Source organism: Mustela nigripes, chromosome 7 (genome assembly GCF_022355385.1).
Source record: "Mustela nigripes isolate SB6536 chromosome 7, MUSNIG.SB6536, whole genome shotgun sequence".
Lineage (NCBI taxonomy): Eukaryota > Metazoa > Chordata > Mammalia > Carnivora > Mustelidae > Mustela > Mustela nigripes.
Genome location: NC_081563.1, coordinates 24,600,943 through 24,625,716, shown reverse-complemented (window position 1 = coordinate 24,625,716; position 24,774 = coordinate 24,600,943). Strand labels below are relative to the sequence as shown.

At 36.7% G+C, this 24,774-nt stretch overlaps 1 protein-coding gene across 2 annotated transcripts in view; it reads right to left on the bottom strand.

Annotated features, from left to right (window-relative positions):
- Positions 1 to 24,774, bottom strand: part of LCLAT1 (lysocardiolipin acyltransferase 1) — a 179,940-nt gene that overhangs the window by 84,385 nt on the left and 70,781 nt on the right. For both annotated transcript variants that reach the window (XM_059405379.1, XM_059405380.1), the window contains exon 3: positions 24,156 to 24,354. In XM_059405379.1, the coding sequence (XP_059261362.1) occupies positions 24,156 to 24,354 (199 nt within the window). The remainder of the gene's footprint in view (positions 1 to 24,155; positions 24,355 to 24,774) is intronic.

Genomic DNA, 24,774 nt, shown 5'->3' with positions numbered 1-24,774 from the left:
CCTTTCATAAAAATCGTAAGAACAAATTCAGAGTGAACTTCTTTTTCCACGCCATTGCCATCAATGCATACTTTGTGTTTAAAGCAACACCCAGAGTTTTCTTAACATTGTGGAGATCTTCAAACATGTATTTTTTGTTATTTATTTCATACATCTATGGCTGGATAAATAACTGGGCAACTGATCCTGTCCTCTGAAACTCATCTGTATTACTTGGTGTTTTGTTTTGGTTTTTTTCCCCCAAACTTTTCCATTGGAAGACAGTCCATCTATCACCTGAATTCCTCAGACAAGGGCTGGGAGTCTGGCAGGTTTATAAAGACAGATTCTGTGGATGCTGGCATGACTCTGTTACCACTGTTTTCTTTCTAAAACCTCACTGAAGTTATCAACATTGCCTTCTCTTCAAAGCAGACAGGAGTAATACCTGAACATACTCTATTGCTGAAAACTATTGCCTAACTTTAGAACCCGGTTTTCCCTGGCTTAAATTATCTTTTATCAAGTTTTTGAGTTCTTAAAAACAACAACAACAACAAAACCTGAGTATTTTTGACATTATGCATTCTTTCTAATTAAAAAAAGTAAGCTCTAGGGTGCCGAGGTGGCTCAGGTGCATAACTGTCTGCCTTCGGCTCAGGTCATGATTCCAGGGCCCTGGGATTGAGCCCCATGCTACTCCTTTACCCACTGCCACTCTCCCTGCTTATGCTTCCTTGCTCTGCCAAATAAATAAAATCATTTTGTAAAAAAGTAAGCTTTTGGGGCTCCTGGTGGTGTCGTCACTTAAGCGTCTGACTCTTGGTTTAGGCTCAGGTCTGCTCTCCGGGTTGTGAGATCAAGCCCTGTGGTGGACTCTGTGTTCAGCAAGGAGTCTACCTGGGTTTCTGTCTCCCTCTCCTTCTGCCTCCTCCCCCCAACAAATAAGTAAAATCTTTAAAAATAAATAAATAAATAAGCTCTTCATACATTTTTTTTCTTTTTTCAGTTTAGCATAGATGAATATAGTTAAAGGAATCATAAAAATATTTGCACTACTCACCTACTGCTCTAAAAACTGGACTTAAAGATAATTTGATCTGATGTCTCCCTGTTGTCCATGTAGTCATTAATTCATATGGTATCTACTATGGCACTATACATGTGACACCAGAAACCAAATGCAACGTGGAACAGAAAAACTGTCCTCTTTACTTTATTTTCAATGCTGAATAGAGGGTATGAATGCAATCAAGGAAATGCTATCCGTAGGCCTCCATTAAATGAGAATGAGTGATATAAACAGATGCACATTTTTGTATAAACTTAAATCACAGCAATCACGAACAAATACTGTATTTACTGAGGGTGTAGTTATGCATAACAATAATTTACATATAAATCCAGAACAAGTAGGTATTCCTTAAAATTTCAACCTAGGTCAGGGTGCTAAACACTACACAAAAGTCAGGGAAACCCTAAGCCCTACCTTCTTTGGATTCAACATTTTATATTTTATATTATATTATGCTGTCTATATCCCTCTTCTAAGCTGATTAACTTCCAAGATAAAAACAACCCTCACTGCAAATATCACAGACTCCACAAATAGATTATCATACCTACCTGCAGAGAGTACAAAGTCTTGCTTGGCACTGAAGAAACACCTAGTTACTGACAGCTTTTGTTGGCAAGATAAGACTCCTTGGTTATAATTTTTGAGTTCATCCTATTGTGGGACTAAAACCTATCTTTCATGCTGTAAAAGATTTGCCATTTATTCAATTTTCTAGATGAACCTCCATCTAAGAAATCCATCCCTATGGAAAATGAATTCCTCAGCAAGTACATTACTAGCTCTGCACACTGACAGGGCCGGTAACAGCTAGCATGTGGTGGGCAGAGTAACAACCCCCACAAAGACGTCTACATCCTAATTCCCAAAACTGTGAGTATGTGACATGGCAAAAAAGAATTAGATGAATTTAAGACAGAAGATTATCCTAGATTAGTCTACGGGGCCCAGTGTAATCATAGCGGTCCTTAAAAGAGGAAAAGGGAAGCAGGAAAAGACTCATGTTAAAGAGAGAGGGACTCAACCGGTCCTTGCTCGCTTTAAAGGTGGAGAAAGGAGGTCAAAAGCCAAGGACTGAGCATCCAACTGAAGCCAGAAAAGTCAAGAAAAGATTCTATACAGAATCTACAGAAAGAAGCCAGTCCTGCCAGTGCCTTGATTTTAATCCAGTGGCCACAACTCAGATTTGTGGCCTCCAGAACTGCAAATGATAAATGTGTACTTTTTTGGTTAAGATTTTATTTATTTGACAGAGAGAGAGATCACAAGTAGGCAGAGAGGCAGGCAGAGAGAGGGGGAAGCAGGCTCCCTGCTGCGCAGAGCGCCCGATGCAGGGCTCGATCCCAGGACCCTGAGATCATGACTTGAGCCGAAGGCAGAGGCTTAACCCACTGACCCACCCAGGCGCCCCAGATAAATGTGTACTGTTTAAGCCACGTCATTCATGGTACAACTAATAGGAAACTACTACAGAGCAGCATCAGTGCCGAAATCTTAGTTTCTAATAGTATTCTTGAAAAAATGGAACTAGGATTCCTTAGAGAAATGCTGAGTCCAGAGCTGTGGTAGGGGAAATACAAGAATCGTATACTGCTAGAAAGTTAAAAGGAAAAAAAAAAAAAAAGATGGAAGCCCAAAAGGACACAAGAACCAACCTGCAAGGTACCCTACTGGCCAAAGTCACACAATGTCAACAACAAAAATAAATAATACTGAATAACCCAAAGGAAAAAAGTATCAACAAGTTCATACTGGCATAATTAAGTGAGTAAATAAATGAGAAGGGACAAATCTTCTTTACAGAATTATAAATAAATTATGTATATCTCACTCTAGGAAGTAAAGCTTAGTGCCCCCTCTCAAGCCATTGTATGTAGGCTGTTGTTAGTGAATAAAAAATAGATAAAAAGGAAAAACAGCAACTTTATAGTGGAGAAACGTGGCAGGAACCACCTTAAACCAAATGATTACAGGTAGCATCATTGGTGATAAGCCATGTTGATATCATGGACCTCCCTGATGAGAAGAGAACTTTGTTTCTGTGGTGCTTTTCCCTAAAACCCATAATCCCCATCAAACCACGAGAAAATATACAAACTCAAATTGAAGAACAATCTATGAAATATCCAACCAGTACTCTTCAAAAACATCAAAATAAGGAGACTTTCACAGAATGAAGAATAAGGAAACATGGTAACTAAAAGAAATGACAGGATCCTCAACTGGAACCAAAACAGAAAAAGGGCATCTGAAATCTGAGAGAGGTCTGTGGTCAATAGTACTGTACCCATGTTAATCTCTTACTTTGACACATGTCCCACGGAAACTGGGTGAAGAAAATAAAAAAATGTTTGTACTATCTTTGCAAAATTTTCTATAAATCTAAAATTATTCCATATATAAAGGTATTTAAGAATCAACTATTTGTTGATCCAATCTTTTGCTTCATTTAAAATACATACAAACACAAACACAATAATGACCACTTTGCATTCTAAATTCAAAGACATTAATATTCTTATCTGAGATTCACTTACTATACCATAAATAGTTAAAGATTATTAGCAACAACATTTCTAAGATACAGTTTTGGCATTATTTTTATTGTGGAAGAACATTTCTAATTCTTGGCTACATCATATGTCCGTGCCTGGTGTTCATTACACAATAGTATAACAACTCAGAAATATCTGACTTCAAGCACAAGGAAAATATTTTCTATATGACTTATGATAAGGAATAAACAAGAGAAAAAAGTTTTTTTAACTCCCTTAATGATGACATATATAATAAATCTAATAGCCAATTCATTTTTTCCTCAGCACAGCAGTGTTGCCGTTGTCTGTTAAAAAAAAAAAAAAAAAAAAGACAAACATTTTCAGTTGAGGGACACCTCATTTAGCCACAAGTGAAAGGACAACCGAAAGCACTGGCGACAAACTACCTACTGACATTAAGTTTACAAAACAAACTACGAAGTACACTGGGTCCATCTCTCCTATCTTTTTACCATTATTATAAAGTGCCCTTTACAAAGTTGGCTCAAACTGATCACTGAAAGATTTATTTTGTTTGTGCTTCTCCACTAAATGCAAAACAGACACAAAACCTAAAGCTCTCCCCAAATTCTTTTCCTGCTCTCTCCTTAAAAATCACTGTCATAAAAGCATTCTTTTTAGATAATTTTTGAAGCCTAAGCAAAGGAATTCCTCATTTTCAGTAGACGCAGGGGGTACTAAAAGGTCTAGAATCAAAATATGCTTCATAGCTTACATCTGGGATGCCAAGCATCCTGAAGCAATGCAAATCTGACTAGAGTGTTAGAGACAGTGCACATCAATGGGACATGCAATTTAGGTAACCGCTTGGATTACAACTTCAATAGGTGATTCACTGAATGACCTTAAAGCCCAGAGTAATTTCTCCCATCCAAAGAAACTGTAAACTTCAAGACAGAACAGGGCTTAAATTTTGCTAAGAAGTCAGCTAACAAATTTGAAACAAAAGCTTCATTTAAATTACTTGGGTCTCAAGGCAATCCTAAAAAATACTTAGTTCTCAGTGTAATCCTAGAAAGAAGTACAATCCTAGTATACTGCCTGGCACATGATTTAACTGAATTGAACCTTTGTTCCCAATAGGTTTCTCTCCCTCCCCAACAACAAAAAAAGCATCAAAACTCATCTCGGCTGATCAAGTTTGGCAACTGAAACTATAAAATCAACAATTACAAGAACTTATTTTGCAAACTAGCAAAACTGCTAAGATGAAACTGATCTTCGCTTTGCATCTGAAAATACACAGATATGAATGCGATATCTAACCACAGAACTAAAATACGTTTAACATACTCTGTTTCATTTGATGGTTTTCATAAAGATCTTGATTCATGATAAGCATTTAATAAAATTTACCGAATGAGTACATCAATCATTGGATACTTTTCTTTAAGAGCTTGGTGAAATGAAGAAAGCAAGTTTTCAGCTATAAAGAACAGAATACTAATCTGGAAGCCATATAAACAATCTGGATTTATGTTTCTCACATAAAATAAAGGTGGCCTCAAGGCTGGTTCAGAGTCCAGGCTCTCACAGTCTATTCCGCCATCCTCTTGGACACAAGACAGTTGCAGCAGCTCCAAGTATGATGTGCTCTAACAGTAGCGTCCCAAGCAGGAAAGGGGCAGTTCCATCCTCCCTTCATCAAATCTTGCCCTTTGGTGGAAGGAGGTAATTTTTCCCAGAGCCTCCTGACAGACTCTTTCCCTTTGGTCTCGAGACTGGTTATTAGGAGGCAGAGAAAGCTGGTATCAGGTACTTTTATCCTGTCACGGGATGTGTAGATAAATGATTCACTGTCAAAATTAGTGAAACATCATCTCTGGCCTTTAGGTGTTTAGTAATAAATGCAACCACACCAGGAAGAAGGTTACTGCTGTGAAATCTTTTATCATTTAGATACAACAGGAAGCCAGCACTGATCAATTTCTTGTGGCTAAGCCACAAGAAAGTTTGCTGTGAGAGTAACAGCTACAGTATAGTGATTAAGTAGTTAGGAATCCTTGACTAGAAGCCCCCTTTGAAGAAAGGATCACAGAGGGAGCTTCAGATATGCTCGTTGAAGAGATTTGTTCCAGGAAGGGTCAACAAGTTGTTAGCTTGAATGATGAGCGCACTTACCAGATATAGGTAATAAAACTGATGACTTGGTTTACCAAAGAAACTAGTGGGACTGGAGTGTTAGGGACACCAAGTCCTGTGAGAGACTTCTCCAATTAGAAATTTATTCCCCTTCTGAGTCATGAAGCAACATTAATAATTTCGTTAAGTACAGCTGACATACATTGTTACAGGAGTTTCACAGTGATTTGACAATTCTCTATATTATGCTGTGCTCACACAACTATAGCTACCGTCTGTCACCACACAGTGCTATTACAACGCAACTATTTGACCTATATGCTGTACTCTTCATCCCATTCCGTAACTAGAAACCTACACCCCCAGTCCTTTTACCTGTTTTACCCAACTTCCACCCTTCTCATCTCTGGCAACCACCAGTTCTATTTATGGGTCTGTTTGTGCTTGATCCATTTGTTTTTTTAGATTCCACATACAAATACAATCATCTGGTGTTTGTCTTTCTCTGTCTGATCTATTTCACTTAGCAATATACCCTCTAAATCCATCCACGTTGTCATGAATGGCAAGATTCCATTTTTATTGGGTGAGTAATATTCCACTGCATATGGGCAAGTGGCTTGCCTTCCTATCTTGGCTGATGTAAATAATGCTTCCATGAACACAGGGTTGCATATATTGTTTCAAATTAGTGGTTTTGGTTTCATTGGGTTAATACCCAGTACTGCAATTACTGGATCACACTTTTTTTTAATTTGGGGGGGAAGCCCCATATTGTTTTCCCCAGTGGCTACACCAATTTGTATTCCCACCAAGAGGGTATGAGGGTTCTTTTTTTCCCATGTCCTTGCCAACACTTGCCATTTCTTATCTCTTTGATAGTAGCCATCCTGACTAATAGAAGGTGGTATCTGTGGTTTTGATTTGTATTTCCCTCATGATAGTGACCTTGAGCATCTTTTCATGTGTCTGTTGACCATCTGTATGTCTTCTTTGGAAAATGTCTGTTCATGCCTTCTGCCCAATTTTTAACTAGTTTGTTTGTTTGTTCAGTTACATAAGCTCTTTATATATTTTGGATATGAACCTCTTATCAGTTAAATCACTTACAAGTATCTTCTGCCGTTCCTTAGTTTGCTTTTTTATTTCGTTGATAGTTTCCTTCACCATACAAGAGCTTTTTATTTTGGTATAGTCCTAACAGTTTCTTTTGCTTTTGTTTACCTTGCCTGAAGAGACATATGTAGAAAAGCGTTACAAAGGCCATGTCAAAGAGAGTCCTATCTGTGGTTTTTTTTCTAGGAGTTTCATGGTTTCAGGTCTCACAATTATCTATTTTGAGTTTATGTTTTGTGTAAACATAAACTTCTTATGGTGTAAGAAGGTGATCTTGTTTTCCCAGCACATTTATCTGTCTTTTCCCTATTGTATACTCTTGCCTCCTCTGTCATAGATTAGCTGACTATACACCTGGGTTTATTTCCGGGCTCACTTATCTGTTCCATTAATCTATGTGACTGTTTTTGTGTCAGTACCATACTGTTTTACTACAGCTGAGTAACATATCTTGAAATCTGGGATTATGATACCTCCAGCTTTGTTTTTCTTAAGTTGTTCTTTTTGGGTTTTTTTGTTTTTGTTGTCTTTTGTTTTGCTTTTTGTTTTTTGTTTTTGTTTGTTTTTCGGCTATTTGGAATCTTTTTGTGGTTCCATACAAATTTTAGGATTTTTTTTTTCTAGGTCTGTGAAGAATGCTGTTGGTATTTTGAAAAGACTGCATAATCTGTGATTTACTTTGGCTAGCATGGGCATTTTAACAACATAAATTCTTCCACTCCATGAGCGTAAAAAATGCATGTTAAAAAAAACATGTCTGCATGTTTGTTATTAACCTTAGTTTCTTCTTCAATGTTTTATGGTTTTGAGAGTACAGGTCTTTACCTCCTTGGCTAAGTTTATTCCAGGTATTTTATTCTTTTGGTGTAATTTGAAATGGAATTTTTTTCTTAATTCCTCTCTGCTACTCTGTTATTATTGTATAGAAATGCAACAGATTTCTGCATATTTTTAATTTTGTATCCTGTGACTTTTCTGAATTCATTTATCAGTTCTTTTAGCTTTTTGGTGGACTCTTTAGGGTTTTCTATAAATAATATCACGTCATCTGCAAGTAGCAGCAGTTTTACTTCTTCCTTACCAATCTAGATGCTTTTTATTTTTTTCCCTTATCTGATTGTTGTGGCTAGGATTTGTTGAATGAAGATGGTAAGACATCCTTGTCTCATCCCTGATCTTACAGGAAAAGCTCTGTTTTTCACCATTCAGTATGATGTAAGCTATGGGTTTTTCATATATGGTCTTTATTATGTTGACCCCTAAACCCACATCGTTTTATAGAGTTTTTATCATGAATGGATGTTTACTTTTGTCAAGTGCTTTTTCTTCATCTATTGAGATGACTGCATGATTTTTATGCCTCATTTTGTTAATGTAGTGTATCATAGTGATTGGTTTGTGGATACTGAACCGTCCTTGTATCTCACTTGATCATGACGAACAATACTTTTAATATATAGTATGAAATAAAAACAAGGGTCCACCAAACTGGATGAAGTTAAAGACTTTCATGGCTTAAAAATTATTTTAGTTTTAGTGAATGTCAAATTAAAATAGGAGGAAGCTGGGTAAGAGAGGAATTTTCCCTCTCATAGGAGATAAAGTCCAGTATTAATAAGCTATAAATGTAAAGTTTAATATTAATAAACTATAAATGTCTCAATAGGAAAATATCCATTCTTTGTGCTTAATATAGAATAGTTATAAAAGGTAAGGTGACATAAATTTAGTAATTCTTAAAACTGCAGGAGCAGCATCATCTTTATTTCAACAAAGTATACTTTACTAAACCTTAAAACACATTAATGAGAAATAGTTAAAATGAAAAGTTTGTAGTAAATGAAAATAGTATAAGTTTGTAGTAAATGAAAATAGTAAAATGAAAAGTTTGGCCACATAAAATGATTACCTTTGTATCAATACAACCCCGTGTTGCAGCCCTTCCATGTTTACTAATAAGGTCCGCTATAATTACTGTTGCTATAGTGCACTGGCAAGGGGTAAAACAGATTTTAACCGACTATTTTTATTCAGGATCTTTAAAAACAGAAATGCTTATATAACACCAAAGACATTTAAAATAAAACTGCAGTAAAAAAATAAAAAATAAAATTACAAAAATTAAATTGCAGTTATTTCTGTAAATCAAATTGAGCAAAAAATATTTAATACTTTGGCAATAAATTAATACTCTGGGAGAACAAACTTCTGAGTACCCTCCTACCCAGTTTCAATTATTCTGCTAAAGCAGACCACCACAGGAGCTTCTGGATATACACTCAGAGTCTCTGCCAGCCTTTAACAAACAATGCAGAGAAGCAGACATCAGAGGCCAACTTGTTACTTCCACGTCTCCCTGATCTCATTCTGAACAATCATTATTTCACAATTTCACATATTTCCTATAAGTTTATGTCACAATTTGTGATTTTCCTAGTTTTCACCATTCTATTCTGTAATTTTATCATTACCGAATTACATGACAATTTCCTATGAAACACATGTCAGGAGATTTTATTTTTTTTTAAAGACTATTTATTTATTTGACAGACAGAGATCACAAGCAGGCAGAGAGGCAGGCAGAGGGCGGGGGGGGGAAGCAGGCTGCCTGCTGAGCAGATTGCCTGATACGGGGCTCAATCCCAGGACCCTGGGATCATGACTTGAGCCAAAGGCAGAGGCTTTAACCCACTGAGCCACCCAGGTGCCCCAAGTTAGAAGATTTTAAACTTAATACACAACATGGCCACTTTTTAAATCAAAGTCTCTTTAATATTTATTCCTTTTTGTACTTTGGAAAAACCTCAAACTCTTCTGCCACTCAAGTATAATTAATAACCCAGGAAAATCAAGCAGCCATGAGTTGTGTGGGCACAAATGGAACAGAAAGTCCATTTGCCTGGTAATTCTGTACCAGGCAAAGGACTTTTTATGGCATCTTCTGGTTAATATTTCATTAATTGTTACTAAGTAGTTACAAAGTTGGCTAAAAATAAAAATCTATGTGTATACCACCATTAGAAACAGCTAAAATCTGACTATAGGACTTTTTTTTTTTTTTAATTTAATTTCTTCACAAACTCTAAACTCTTTAACTTTACCAAAATTCTTTATAACCTGATCTGGAATTTAAACACTGTTACTGATTTCTTTCCTAGCAAGTTACATTAGTCTATTACTTTTATACTTTAAGAAAAGAGCTTCCAAATTCCAAACTTTGATTCGTTCTCCAACCTGGCACTACAGATATAAAATATCATTTTTTCTTTAGTCATCTGCAAATGAATAAAATAGACCAGAAAACTCCATTCTAAACATCTGGTAAGCAAACATTTATTTTAGAAATAATTATAAAGAGCAATATTAAATACTCCCTGAAGTCATGTGCAACTGTTAACAAGCTAAGTCTAGCATATAGCATAGTCTGAAGCAAGAGATGGATGACCACTAAGATGTTTCCATTCTTTTCCCTTTCATTTCCTCCTGCAAACTCCAGCTTTAATGGAGCTTTAATGCAAACTCTCATCTGCAAACTGCTCTGCTGGGGGTTTGGTTTGTTTTGTGTTTTGGTTTGGTTTCTTGCTGCCTACATTTTTACCTTATTTAATTTTCTTTGCATTTCTTTACAGGTTCTAAAATCTTTTTCTCTAATCCAAAATCAGTTCTCATTAAATTTTGCATTTTCATGAAATCTTACCAAATCTACAAATTTTTAAGACATATCAATGTGGAAGACCCTCTCTGTAAGGAGCTTGTAACTCATGCACAGGGAAAATGTACAAATGGAAAAGCTAAGAATGAAATACTTCAATAGGAACTCATGACAAGAGAAAAGAAAGTTTTGTGGTGATAAAAATGACTATACCATTGTATAGAAGGAGGAGTAAAGATTAGGTGGAGAGATTAAAAGTTCAGGTCTCTGAGACCCTGGAAAAATGAGAAGTCTAATATGGACCTTTATAAGGCAAGAGGTGGAAGGGCAGATGTTCTCACTGGAACTAGAGATGTAACAAACAGCAGCAAATAACACTTTACTGGAACTTAATCCTCACAACTACCCAATAAAGCAGTATTACTTTTTAAAAGTGAAATGTAACTGATAGATAATATTAGTTTCAGGTATAAAACAGACTGATTCCATATGATACATATAGGGAAAGGATCACTACAATATGTCTAGTTAATCATTACAAAGATAAAAATGTTTTTCTGATGAGAACTTTAAGTATCTACTGTCTCAGCAACTCTTATATGTCCAATACTATAATATTAATTATCGTCACCATGCTGTACATTTCATCCCCATAACTTATTTACTGTATGACTAGAAGTTTGTGCCTTCTGACCACCTTCATGTTATTTTGCTCAATCTCCAAACCCCAGGCTCTGCCAACCACCAATGTCGTCTCTGTATCTGAGGTTCAGTTTTGCCTAGTTTGTTGTTGTTGTTTTATTTTGTTTTTAGATTCCACATATAACTGAGATCATCTGGTATTTATCTTCCTCTGATTTATTTCACTTAGCATTAACACCCTCAAGGTCCAATCATGTTGTCTCAAAGGCAAGGTTTACTTCATTTATGACTAAATAATACTCCTGTGTGTGTGTGGGTGTGTGTGTGTAATTCATACCATTTGTTTTTGTTTTATTTTTGCTTTCTTTTAAATCCACTGTTACACAAAGTATTATCTTCATTTCAGGTATACAATATAGTGATTCAACAGTTTCATATATTACTCAGTGCTCATCATGGTTAAGTGTACTCTTAATCCCCTTCACCTGTTTCACCTGTCCCCACACACCTCCCCTCTGGTAACCATCTGTTCTCTATAGTTACAAGTCTGTTCCTTGGTTTGTCTCCCCCCCCCCTTTGTTCATTTGGGGTTTTTTTTGTTTAGTAAATTCAACGTATGAGTGAAGTCATATGGTATCTGTCTTTCTCAGACTGACTTATTTCACTTAACATTGTACTCTAGAATCCATCCATATTTGTTGCAAATGGCAAGATTTCATTTTTTTATGGTTGAATATTTCATGATATACTATGCATACATACACACACACACACACACACACACACCCCATGGATTACTCAGCCATTAAAAAGTAATATATGGAATCGAACAGACTGATTTTGTATCATGTGACTTTACTGAGTTCATTTATCAATTCTAGTTTTTTGGTGGAATCTTTTGGGCTTCTTATATACAGAATAAATAAAAGTGGTGAGAGTGGACATACCTGTCTTGTTCCTGACTGTAGTGGGAAAGCTCTCAGTTTTTCCCAGTCTACACATTTTCATACTATTTCCTTAGAGTCCTTTGTATTTTTTCTTAAGATTTTATTTTTTTGACAGACAGAGATCACAAGGAGGCAGAGAAGCAGGCAGGAGCCCCAGTCCTTTGTATTTTTGTGATGTTGGTTGTTATTTCTCCACTTGCATGTCTGATTTTATTTGAATCCTCTCTTTTTTATTTATTTCTTTTTTTTGATGGTCTGGCTAAAGATTAACCAGTTTTGTTGATCTTCTCAAAGAACCAACTCCTGGCATCATTGTTTTATTCTATTGTTCATTTCTACTCTAATCTTTTATTATTTTTTTATTTTATTTTTATTTTCTTTGCTTCTACTGGTGTTAGGCTTTGTTCTTTTTCTAGTTCCTTTAGGTGTCAGGATTTATAGGGTTTTTTTCTTTTTTTCCAGATTTTTCTTGCTTCTTGAGGGGATCGAGAAATATTTGTCATGCCAGTGGCTATGAAAAGAAAGTTGGGGTAGCAATACTTAAATCAGACAAAATGTATGACATGAGGTAGGCCCATACCGCTGTAAATTTCCCTCTTAGAGCCACTTTTTCCCACTTAGAGCCACTATGTCCCAAAGATTTTGGACTGCTGTGTTTTCCTTTTCATTTGTCTCCATGTATTCTTTGATTTCTTGGTTGACCCATTCATTATTCAGATATTTTCTTGTGGCTGATTTCTAGTTTCACAGTATTGTGGTCAGAAAAGATGCATGGTATGATTTCAATTTTTTTTAAATTTGTTGGGATTTGGTTTGTGGTCTAATATGTGATCTGTTCTGGAGAGTGCTCCATGTGCACTTGAAAAGAATGTGCCGGGGTATCTGGGGACCTCAGTCAGTTAAGCATCTGCCTTCAGCTCTAATCATCCCAGGGTCCTGGGATCAAGCCCTGCATTTGGGCTCTCTGCTCAGCAGAGAGCCTGCATCTCTCTCTCCCTCTGCTGTTCTACCTGCTTGTTTCCTAGCTTGCTCTCACACTTTCTCTCCCTCTCTGTCGAATAAATAAAATCTTTAAAAAAAAAAAGGATGTGAAGTCCACTGTTTTTGGAATGGAATGTTCTGAATACGTATGTTAAATTACCTGGTCCAAGGTATCATTCAAAGCCACTATTTCCTTCTTGATATTCTGTTTGGATGATCTGTCCATTGATGTAAGTGGGGTTTTAAAGTCCCCTACTATCATTGTATTACTATCAATTAGGCTCCTTTCTGTACTGTTTCATGTATTTGGGTGTTCCCATGTTGGATACACCAATATTTACAACTGTTGTATCTTCCTGGATTGTCCTCTTGATGATTTTATAGTATCTTTGTCCTTTGCCTATTGTTAACACTCTCTGTTTTAAAGTCCCTTTTGTATGATGTAAGTATTGTTACCCCAACTTTCTTTTCATAGCTACTGGCATGACAAATGTTTCTCGATCCCCTCACTTTCAATCTGTATGTCTTTAGGTCTGAAATGAGTTTCTTGCAGGCAGCATATAGATGGGTCTTGTGTCTTTTGACTGGAGCATTAAGTCCATTTACATTCAAAACAATTAATAAGTATTATATCATTCTGTTATTTGTTTTATGGTTATTTCTTTATAGTTCTTCTCTGGTCCTTTCCTCCCTTCCTCTTTTCTCTCATAAGTTGGCTTTTTTGGTGATACACGTGGATTCCTTTCTCTTTATTTTTTGTATATTGATTACTGGTTTTTGATTTGTGATTACCACAATTTGTAGATAACATCTTCTGCATATAGCAGTCTATGTTAATAGACCCTTAAATCTGAACCTATTCTCGGGGCGCCTGGGTGGCTCAGTGGGTTAAGCCGCTGCCTTCGGCTCAGGTCATGATCCCAGGGTCCTGGGATCGAGTCCTGCATCGGGCTCTCTGCTCAGCAAGGAGCCTGCTTCCCTTCCTCTCCCTCTGCCTGTCTCTCTGCCTACTTGTGATCTCTGTCTTTCAAATAAATAAATAAAATCTTTAAAAAAAAAAAAAAAATCTGAACCTATTCTTTACCCCTCTCCACCCTACATTTTAGGTATATAGTGTCATACTTTACCTTTTTTATTTTGTGAGTCACCTGACTGATTTTTTTCAGGTATACATATTTTTACTGCCTTTGTGCTTTCTACTTTTATTACTCTTATTTATGGTCTTTATTTTCTACTCTGAGAGTCCTGTATAACAATTCTGGTATGGCTGGTTTAGTGGTGATGAATTCATTTAGTTTTTGTTTGTATGGAAAACTCTCTCTCTCTCCTTGTATTCTGAATGATAGTCTGGCTGGACAGAGTATTCACAGTTGCATATTTTTTTCCTTTCAGCACCATAAATATATTATGCCACTTCCTTCTAACCTGCAAAGTTTCTGCTGAAAAATCCACCGATAGCCTTGACGTTTCCCTTGTATATAACTGTTTTCTTTTTTCTTGCTGCTTTTAAAATTCTTTCTTTATCACAGCTTTTTGCCATTTTAATTTCCGTGTCTTGGTGTGGACTTCCTTGGGTTGACTCTGCTGGGGGATCTCTGTACCTCCTGCATCTGAATTTCTGTTTCCTACCCCAGATTCAGTAAGTTTTCAGCTGTTATTTCTTCAAATAAATTTTCTGCCCCCTTTTCTCTTCTCCTTCTGTGATCCCTATCATGCAAATGTTACGACACTTGATGGAGTGAACGAGTTCCCTAGGTCTACCCTCTATTTGTATAAATGTTTTTCGTTCACCTGTTCATCTTGATTACTTTCCATTACTGCCCTCCAGGTCACAGATTCATCTGTTTCCTCCAACATGCTATTTATTCCATCTAATGTATTTTTAATTTCATTTACTGTGTTCTTCACCTCTGTTAACTTTTTTTTTCTTTAATCTTTGCTACAGGTCTCACAGATGTCTTCCACTCTTCTCTCAAGTCCAGTAAATATCTTTATGACTATTACTTTAAATTCTATCAGGTATATTACTTATCTCCATTCCACTTAGGTCTCTTGCTGTGGTTTTATCCTGCCCTTTCATGGACATATTCCTCTATCTTCTCATTTTGTTACCTCTCTGTGTCTGTTTCTATGTGTTAGAAAAGTCAGCTATGTCTCGTGCTCTTGAAAGTAGTGGCCTTATGAAGAAGAGGTCCTACAGTGTCCTACAGTACAGTGTCCCTATTCACTAGAAACTGGTGGCTCAAGGGTGGGTCCTCTATGCAGTATGTGTGTTTTGGATGAGCTGCTTTTTCCTTTGGTTCAGTCATCTGCAATGGCTCTCTGCCTGCTTGGTCCCTATGGTGTTGGTGGGCCAGTGTGAGGCCTCCTTGGGCTTGAGTTGAGTCAGACTAGGTGTTTATCAGAGATGCAGTGGCACCAAACAACAAGGTGCTAAACCCATGTTGTCCCAAGAAGCTTTTGTCAGTGGGTAGAACCAGCAATCACACCAGCTGTCAGCCCCCAACTCACTGCTGGGGCCGCAATCTAAGTGGTGTCAGGGAGAGCAAGAGTCACTTTGGACCAGTAGTGGCCCCTGTTGTGGCTGCTTGCACACTGCCAGGCTTGTGGCCCTGGTATGAATGGGCTCCAGCCAGGAGTGTACTGGATAGGGCAGATCTGTAATATGCTGGGGGTTGGGGCATGCAGTTTTAACAAGGTTTACACAATGGTCCTCCATGAGAGGGAACCTACTTCTGCTGTGGGTACCAAGGCCCTACAAACTCTGGGACCAGGAGATGAGGTATTGGCAAGGTTTGTGCTGTGTTCTCAGGGAAGGAACCAGCAGCAGACCTGGGTCTGAGACAAGTCTGGCTGGATGGGGGGGGGGGGGGGGGGGTCTGCTAAGCAGAGCTAAGCAAGGTGGATAGTAAATTTCTGCACTGCAGGTGGTCATGTGTTTATACTGGGACACAGTGAAGGGAAAGAACTCCTGTCCACTACTTTGTTTCTGGAGGAGTCTCCCAGTGATCTCTGTCCTGAATAATTCTCCATCCCATACACCTAAGGCATTTTTCAAACTGTGGCTGCTATGCTATCTCTTCCCAGGCTGTTTGTTATGCTGTCACTTTAAGGGGATGGACTCTATTTTCTCTCACCTTCTGCCCTCCAAGTTTTCCAAGAGCTGACCCACTGATTTTTAAAATTCCAGGCTTTAAGCCATGCTGGTTTTAAGAACTCACAAAATTAGGCCCCTCTGGTTTTCAAAGCCAAGTGTTATGGGAATTCATCTTCCCTGTGAGGGCTTCCTGGTGTGACAGTCTGTTTCTCTCCCTTCTCTGTGCCCACAGGTCCCTCCCTCTCTCAGACAGTCCTGTGGTTTCCCTCCCCACTGTGTCTCTGCCCTTCCTACCCTCTTCAATGTAACCTCTTCTCCACATTTAGTTATGGAGTTTATTCTGTCAGTCTTTGGGTAATTTTCTGGGTTATTTACCCTGATGTGAGTGTTATCCAGTTGTATTAGTGGAACAAAGTAAGCTTAGGGTCCTTCTACTCCCCCATTTTCCCAGCGATCTCCTATCTCACATCTTTATCCATTCATCCACTGATGGGGATGGTAGGTTGTTTCCTATCTTGGCTATTGTAAATGATACTGCAATGAACATAGGGGTGGCAAATATTTTTTCAAGTTAGTGTTTTCCTTTCCTTCAGAATACTGTTTTTAACTTTTTGAGGACTCTCCATATGGCTTTGCATAGTGGCTGAACAAATTTTAATTTCCCTTTCTTCCACAGTCTCACCAACACTATTTTTCATCCTTTTGACAGTATTTATTCTAACAGGTGTGTAATTATATTGATGTGTCATTATGGTTTTGATTTACATTTCCCTGATGATTAGTGATGTTGACCACCTTTTCACGTACCAGTCAGCCATCTGTATGTCTTCTTTCAAAAAATATCTACTCAGATCCTCCATCCATTTTTAAAAATTAGATTTGCTGGGGGGTTTTGGTGTGTTTTTTGTTTGTTTTTATTTTGCTATTGAGTTATAGGAGTTCTTCACATATTTTATATAATAACCCACTGTCAGATATATGATTTACAAATATTTTCTCCCATTTGGTAGACTAGCTTTTCATTTTTTGATGGCTTCCATCATCTGTACAGAAGATTTTCAGTTTAATGTCATCCCTCTTTTTGCTTTTGTTGGCAAATCCATAAAATCATCACCAAGACCAATGTTTAGGAACTTACCACCTATGTTTTCTTCTAGAAGTTGTATGGTATCAGGTCATATATTCGTCTTTAATCCATTTTTGAGTTATCTTTGTGAATGCTGTAAGATAGTGATCCAGCTTCATTCTTTTGCATATGGCTGTCCAGCTTTCCCAACACCATTTATTCTTCAGTAATGTGTATTTTGTGTATTTTGTGTATATTGTGTATTTTGTGTATTGTATATTTTGTGTATTTTGTGTATATTCTGGGCTCCTCTGTCATAAATTAATTGCCGATATTTGCATAGATTTAGTTCTAGGTTCTCCATTCTGTTCCACTTATCTGTGTTTGTTTTTATGCCAAGTCTGGTAACTACAGACTTGTAATATACTTTGAAAGCAGGAAGTGTAATGCATCCAGGTTTGTTCCTTCTTTTGCTTTGGCTATTTGGGATCCCTTTTTGGCTCCATTCAAATTTTAGGACTATTTATTTCTGTGAGAAATACCATTGAAATTGTGATAGAGATTGCACTGAATCTGTACATTGCTTTGGGTAGTATGGACATTTTAACAATATTAGTTATTCCAATCCATGAGGACCAATTATCTTCCCATTTGTTTCTTTTCAATTTCTTTCACTAGTATCTTACAGTTTTCAGTGTACAGGCTATCTCACTCCCTTAAATTTATCCCAAAGTGTTTTATTCTCTTTAATATAGTTATGAATGAGATTGTTTTCTTAATATCTGATAGTTTATTATATAGAAATGCAACAGATATTTATATATTGATTTTGTACCCTATACTTTTACTAAATTCAAGGTTTTGTATGTATAACATCATGTAATCAGCAAATAGTGACAGTTCTCTTCTTCCTCTAATTTGGATGCCACCCATGCATCCAACCATCCTATATCTAGGACTTCCAATAGTACATTGAATAAAGGTGGTAAAAGGTGGTAAAAGTGTCTTATTTCTGATTTTAGAGGAAAAGTCTCGAGCTTCCAGCTTTTAGTATGTTGTGAGGTATGGGCTTATCATATACAGCCTTTATGATATTGAGATACATTTCCTCAATACCCACTTTGCCGAGAATTTTTATCATAAATGGATGCTGAATTCTGTCAAATGCCTTTTGGCATCTATTGAGATGACCTTATGATCTGTATCCCTCATTTTGTTAATGTGGTATATCACACTGGTTGATTTGCAGGTGATATACCATCCCTGCATCCCCCAGAATAAATCCTACTTGATCACGGTGTATAAGTTCTTTAATTTTTTTTAAAAAAATTCTCAGACTGTGGCATTTATTGAGAACAAAACTCTCATCCAAAGGTAAAATGATAACCAAAGGAATCTCTTTTATAAGCATGACTCTTAATGAAAGTCTAGCGAATACTGAAGAGAAGAATAGTTTGCTTTGAGAAACAGCAGTGCATTAAAGCAGCCTGAGGGTAAATGCTACTTCCTTCGTGTCATGTATTCTTTTAATTTATTCTTAAGTTCAGTTTGCTCATATTTTGTTTAGAATTTTTCACATCTGTGTTCATCAGGTATACTGGCATGTCGTTTTATTGAGGCATCTTTAACTGGTTTGGTATAAGCATAAGGCTGGCCTTGTAAAATGACTTTGGAACTGTTTCCTCCCATTCCATTGTTTGGAAGAGACTGAAAGAATTGGTATTAATTCTTTAAATGTTTGGTAGAATTCCCCAGGGAAGTCACCTATTCTTGAACTTTTGTTTATTGGGAGGTTTTGGATTACCAATGAAATCTTACTAGTCTGTTCAGATTTTCTATTTCTTCATGACTCAGTCTTGCTAGGTTTTACACTTCTAGGAATTTACCTATTTCTTCTAAGTTGTCCAATTTGTTGACATATAAATATTCATAGCAGTCTTAGATGATCCTTTTTATTTCTGTGGTACCAGTTTTTAAATCTTTTCTTTCATTTCTAATTCTATTTGTGATTTCTTTTTCTTGGGTGATTCTAGCTAAAGGTTTGTCGGGTTTGATTACATCTTCCAAAATTTGATTGTTTCCAAATTGTCTTTTTACTCAGTTTTATTATTTGCACCTGATCCTTGTTATTTTCTTCCTGTACTAACTTTGGGCTTCATTTGTTCCTCTTTTTCTGGTTCCTTGAAGTGTAAAGTTATTTGACATCTTTCTTGTTTCTTGATGTAGACCTTTATCACTATGAATTTCCCCCTCTTAGAACTGCTCTTGCCACAGAGCCCAGAAGTTTTTTGGTTTTTGGTATGTTGTATTTCCATTCGCCTCAAGGTATTTTTCTTTTGATTTCTTCTTTAAACAACATACTCCTGAGAAACCAGTTTGTCAATGTCCACAAATTGATGAGTTCTCCAGATTTCTTCTTATAATGGCTTTTAGTTTCGTATTACTGGGATCAGAAAAGATGCTTACTATTATGTCAATCTTCTTAAATTTATTGAGACGCAAACCAAACAAGACTCTGAACTATAGAGAACAAACTGGTTACCAGGCAGAATGCAGGTTGAGGGGATGGGTAAAATAAGAGATGGGGATTAAGGAGTGCACTTGTGTTGAGCACCGGGTATTGTAGGGAAGTGCTGAATCACTATAAAACTAATATTACACTGTGTTAACTACCCAGAATTTAAAAAAAGAAAAAAGACTTGTTTTCTGGCCTAACAGCTGACATATACCCTGCAGAATGTTTCCATGTGTTACCTGAAAAGAATATGTATTCTGTTGAATTTGGATGAAATGTTCTGTTATATGTCTGCAAAGTTCATCTGGTCTAACATGTCATTTCAGGCCAATGTTTCCTTATTGATTTTTCTGGATGGATGATCTATCCATTGCTAAAAGTGGGTTTTAAAGTCCTGCACTACAGGGCGCCTGGGTGGCTCAGTTGGTTAAGCAACTGCCTTTGGCTCAGGTCATGAGCCTGGAGTCCCCGAATCAAGTCCAAATCAGGCTTCCTGCTCAGTGGGGAGTCTGCTTCTCCCCCGACCCTCTCCCCTCTCATGCTCTCTATCTCACACTCTCTCTCTCAAGTAAATACATTAAAAAAAAAAAAAAAAAAAAAAAAAAAAACTTGTAAAAAAGATAATAAAGTCCTGCACTATTACTGTACTGCTATCTTATTAGATTGACCTCTTTATCATTATATAATGACCTTGTCTCTTAATTAGTCTATCTAGCTTTCTTTAGGTTTCCCTGTGCATGGATTCTCTTTTCCATCCCTTCACTTTTAGTCTGTGTGTATTCTTACATCTGAGGTGAGTTTCTTTAGGCAGCATATAGATGGGTCACGTCAGCCACAATGTCTTTTAATTGGAGAACTGAGTCCATGCACATCTAAAGTAAATATTGATAAGCATGCACTTACTGCCATTGTGTTCATTGTTTTCTAGCTATTTTACAGGTCTTTGGTTCTCTCTTCTTCTCTGGTTCCCTTCCTTTATGATTTGATGATTTTCTGCACTGGTATGCTCGAATTCCTTTCTCTCTTTTGTTTTTCTAACTACAACGTTTTGCTTTGTAATTACCAAGAGACTTACATAGACTGTTACAAATATAAGTAGTCTTAAGTTAGTAGCAACTTAAGTTAGAACACATTCTAAAGCTCTACATTTTTACTCTTCCCCTCTTTGCTGTAGCATGACCCACACATGCTCATCATGTTCATTTTTTATTTATATAGTTTAATGTATGTTCTTAAACAAATTAAACATGGACCAGCCAATCAAGCAGCCAATCAAGTTAAAATAGTATATATGACATTAAGAGAAAATTTAATGGTTCCTAAAGCCTGCCTAAACATGTTTGGCTCAAATGTTAATTTCATAGCAAGAGATAAAATATTCTGTACTTAGGTTCGAGTCAAAGTAATACCTAACTGGAGAATGGAGGTTTTAAATATATTACTTATTATATTAAACAGAAATAAAACTTTGGCATTAAATGATAATGCAACTGCTTTTCTTGTACTTCAAATTCATTGTTCCTTCATATGCAGATATAAAATTTTTATTTTACCAGCAACTTCTAGCTTAATTTGCTTTCTTGAAAACCAAGCCTAGTCACTGTATAATCAATATGAAGTTATTCGAGTGAAGACAGTAAGGACTTGTGGAAGAAAGCCATCTAATGAGAAGCCAGAGAGGGAAGGAGGCATGTTTTTTCGATTGTACCAGTCTGGAGTGGAGTTTCTGTCTGACTGACAGTGGAAGGAAAAGAAAACGTGTTGTTTCAAATACCACAGATTCTCATTGTTCTTAACAAATCTTGGTAACTTTCTTGAATAAATGTTCATTTGCTGTATGACCTTGGGACCATCTCGAGAGACTTCATTGTTTTAGAAATTTTCACCATCTCACTAGGCAGTGGGGTCTGTGGAGCTACTCATGCTGTCATCCTGGAAGCCCCTCTCATGTCATTTATGCCCAGAATGTTTTCTTGGGTTATACTTTTGAGTGTCTTTTTTAAGGGCTCTAATTACATACATCCTTTGACTTCCTTCCATTTCAACTACTTTTTGACAATTTTTTCCCCTCATTTTTCATTCTCTTTGTTTTCCTATACATTTCTGATAGGACTTTGCCTTCTTGTCTTTTTTTTTTTTTTTTTTTTAACTTCAATCGATTCCCCTTACATTTTTCTTGTTTTCTTGACTATTATTGTTCTTCGTATTTCTCAAAGTGGTCTTTTTCCCCCCATACTCTTAAATGTTTATTTGATGACATTTCATTCAGTTGATAGTATTGTGTTATAGTGTAGCTTTTGGATTTTTCAGTTCCACCCTCCACCTAAGAGATTTCTTTTATAGATTAAAAAATTATTTTATGGCAGTTTTTTATAGGTGTATTGGGGGAGGGGGTGAAGAAAGGCTATTATTTTTTGCAAGCTTTTTTATTCCTGCATAATCTTTAATTTCCTCATTTTCCTCACTGCCACACCTCTGTGGGGAGCTAACTCTTCTCTTTGTATCTGACTGACTCTTCTTCAAAAACAATGGTTCTCTGAGGCTGCCTCTTCACATCCCACTGTCTTTCTAATCATTTCCCTATATCATGTGCTGAGAACCATTATGTCCTGACCTGTGTTCAGTATTCTGGAACTTAGTACTAGACTTTTCCTTTTTGAGGATGCCTTAGCTTGTGCTTTTTCTTACTTGTCTGTGCCCCTCTACTCTTAAGCCTTTAGAATTTATTTATCTATAAGACAACTAGAAGGTTATGATATTCTTTATTTCCTAGTCATTCTGAAGAGATGGGTGATCCACGTTTTTATTTCCTGTTTATTTGATCACTTTTTTTAACTCTGAGAAAAATCAGACTGCTGCCATTGTCCTCTAAAAACCTTTGTAAGCAAAAAATAAATAAAAAAATAAATAAAAACCTTTGTAAGAAGACTTTTAATTATGGATTTAATCTCTTTATTAGATATAAAACTGCTTCAATTTTTCTTCACTGTTCAGACAGAATTATCAGTTGCATTTTTTTTCTGTACCTAATTTCCTGATTTCATATAAATTTTCAAACTTATTTGCATAAGTTTTTAATATTCTGTTACTCTATTTTATGTAGAATCAGGAACAATAAACAAGACATCCTCATTCTTGCTACTGGTAACATGTGCCTTCTTTCTTTCTTGATCAGTCCTTTCAGGAAAGTAGCAGCTTTAGAAATACTGGTAAGTTCTTTGACATTTCTGTCATCAAGAACTGAGGTCTGTGGGCACCTGGGTAGCTTAGTTGGTTAAGAACCTGCCTTTGGCTCAGGTCATGATTCTGGAGTCCCAGGGTCGAGTCTGGCATCGGGCTCCCTGCTCAGCTTCTGCTTCTCCCTCTGACTGCCCCCCCACCAATGTTGTTTCTTTCCATTCTCTCTCTCTCAAATAAATAAGTAAAATCTTTATAAAAAAAAAAAAAAACTGAGGTCTGTCCTCTCCCCCTAGATCTCTGAAGATAGTGACTGCTTCCATCAATAATATACCATGGATGTGACACTATATGAATTCTGAGGTCATAAAATGCCTTGTAGTTTCATGCTAGTTTTATGATATTAACTCTAAAGGAAGTTAGTTGCCATGTAAGAAATCGGACTGTCCTGAGAGTACAAACCTCTTTACTAGTCCATTCTGAGGCCAACACCTACCTTTTTGCCCTCACAAACCCTCAACCATTTCAGTACACTGACAAGGGCATAGTTTGGAAGGCAAAGAATTCAAATAATCAATGTTCCATTGTGTAAACCACAGAAAAAGAGATATAAGAGATAAAGCTGTCAGGGAGTTTTCCTATACCCCTATGTGAACAGCTGGTTTGAATACAAATTTAGTCTGCTCCCTACCCCATTTCATATTAAATGGAAGAAGGAGATTAAGGTGTAACATGCCATGCTGCAATACCCCTACTTCTCTACCATACAATATGCTGTACTGCTAGGAATTTTAATATCGTATAAAACCAGCAAAATGAAAACTTAAAAACAAAAACAAAAGAAGCTATGGACTGGGAAAGTTCAGAAAATCCCAGCAACTAGTATACTGCTAAGAACCAATCGGTAAGCAATTAATATTTGTTAGATGAATTTGAATGAGTCAGTTCATTTTTTTCTGGCCTAAATTACCACAAGCATTACATACAATAAAAAGTTACTTAACTATTAATTGGTATCCTTCCAAGTGCTGGTCTCTCTGGGACCATATCTACCTCCTTGAAAGGAGCTTCTTTTCTCAACATTAAATATTTCAAAAAAGAGATTAAAACAGTCAGTTGTGCTTGATGTTTTTAGGCTAGTAAGAAAAAATGGGAATAATTTTAATACTTAAGTGGAGTTTAACAAGTTATTCTGTAATTTTAGGGCAGGGGTCAGGAAGTAACATATTAAACGAATGACCAACTTAAAATAATTTGTGATAACCTACCAAATCCAGGAACACTTTTGAGACTAGCTTTGAGGCAAATTTTCTCCAATCTGAGGTAGCTATATCTCATCAGACAGTTCCACAGGAATAGCCAGTCCATTCTTGTCCGATGATTCATGATTATGACACTTCTTTCCCCAGGAACAAATGCATCACCTGTTATAATCACCTTCACACCAAACATGGTCTCCAACAATGCCTAAGGAATAAATAATATAGACATGTAACAATTTAAAGTTATGCTTTCCCATAGATAAATTATATCATGTACTGTAAATAAACCTGATTTCTAATAAGTCAAAGGCATAGTGTTTCTCAAGATTATTGCTTCTAGGGGCACCTGGGTGGCTCACTGGGTTAAGCCTCTGCCTTCATCTCAGGTCATGGTCTCAGGGTCCTGGGATCGAGCCCCACATTGGGCTCTCTGCTCAGCAGGGAGCCTGCTCCCACCTCTCTCTCTGCCGGACTCCCTGCCTACTTGTGATCTCTCTCTCTGTCAAATAAAACTTTTTTTAAAAAAGATTATTGCTTCTATAATAATCTGAAAAAAGAAGTTAATCTCAAAGAATGAGAATACAAAGGCACTGTTTATATTTTTAGTGTTATTAATTTAGGTTTC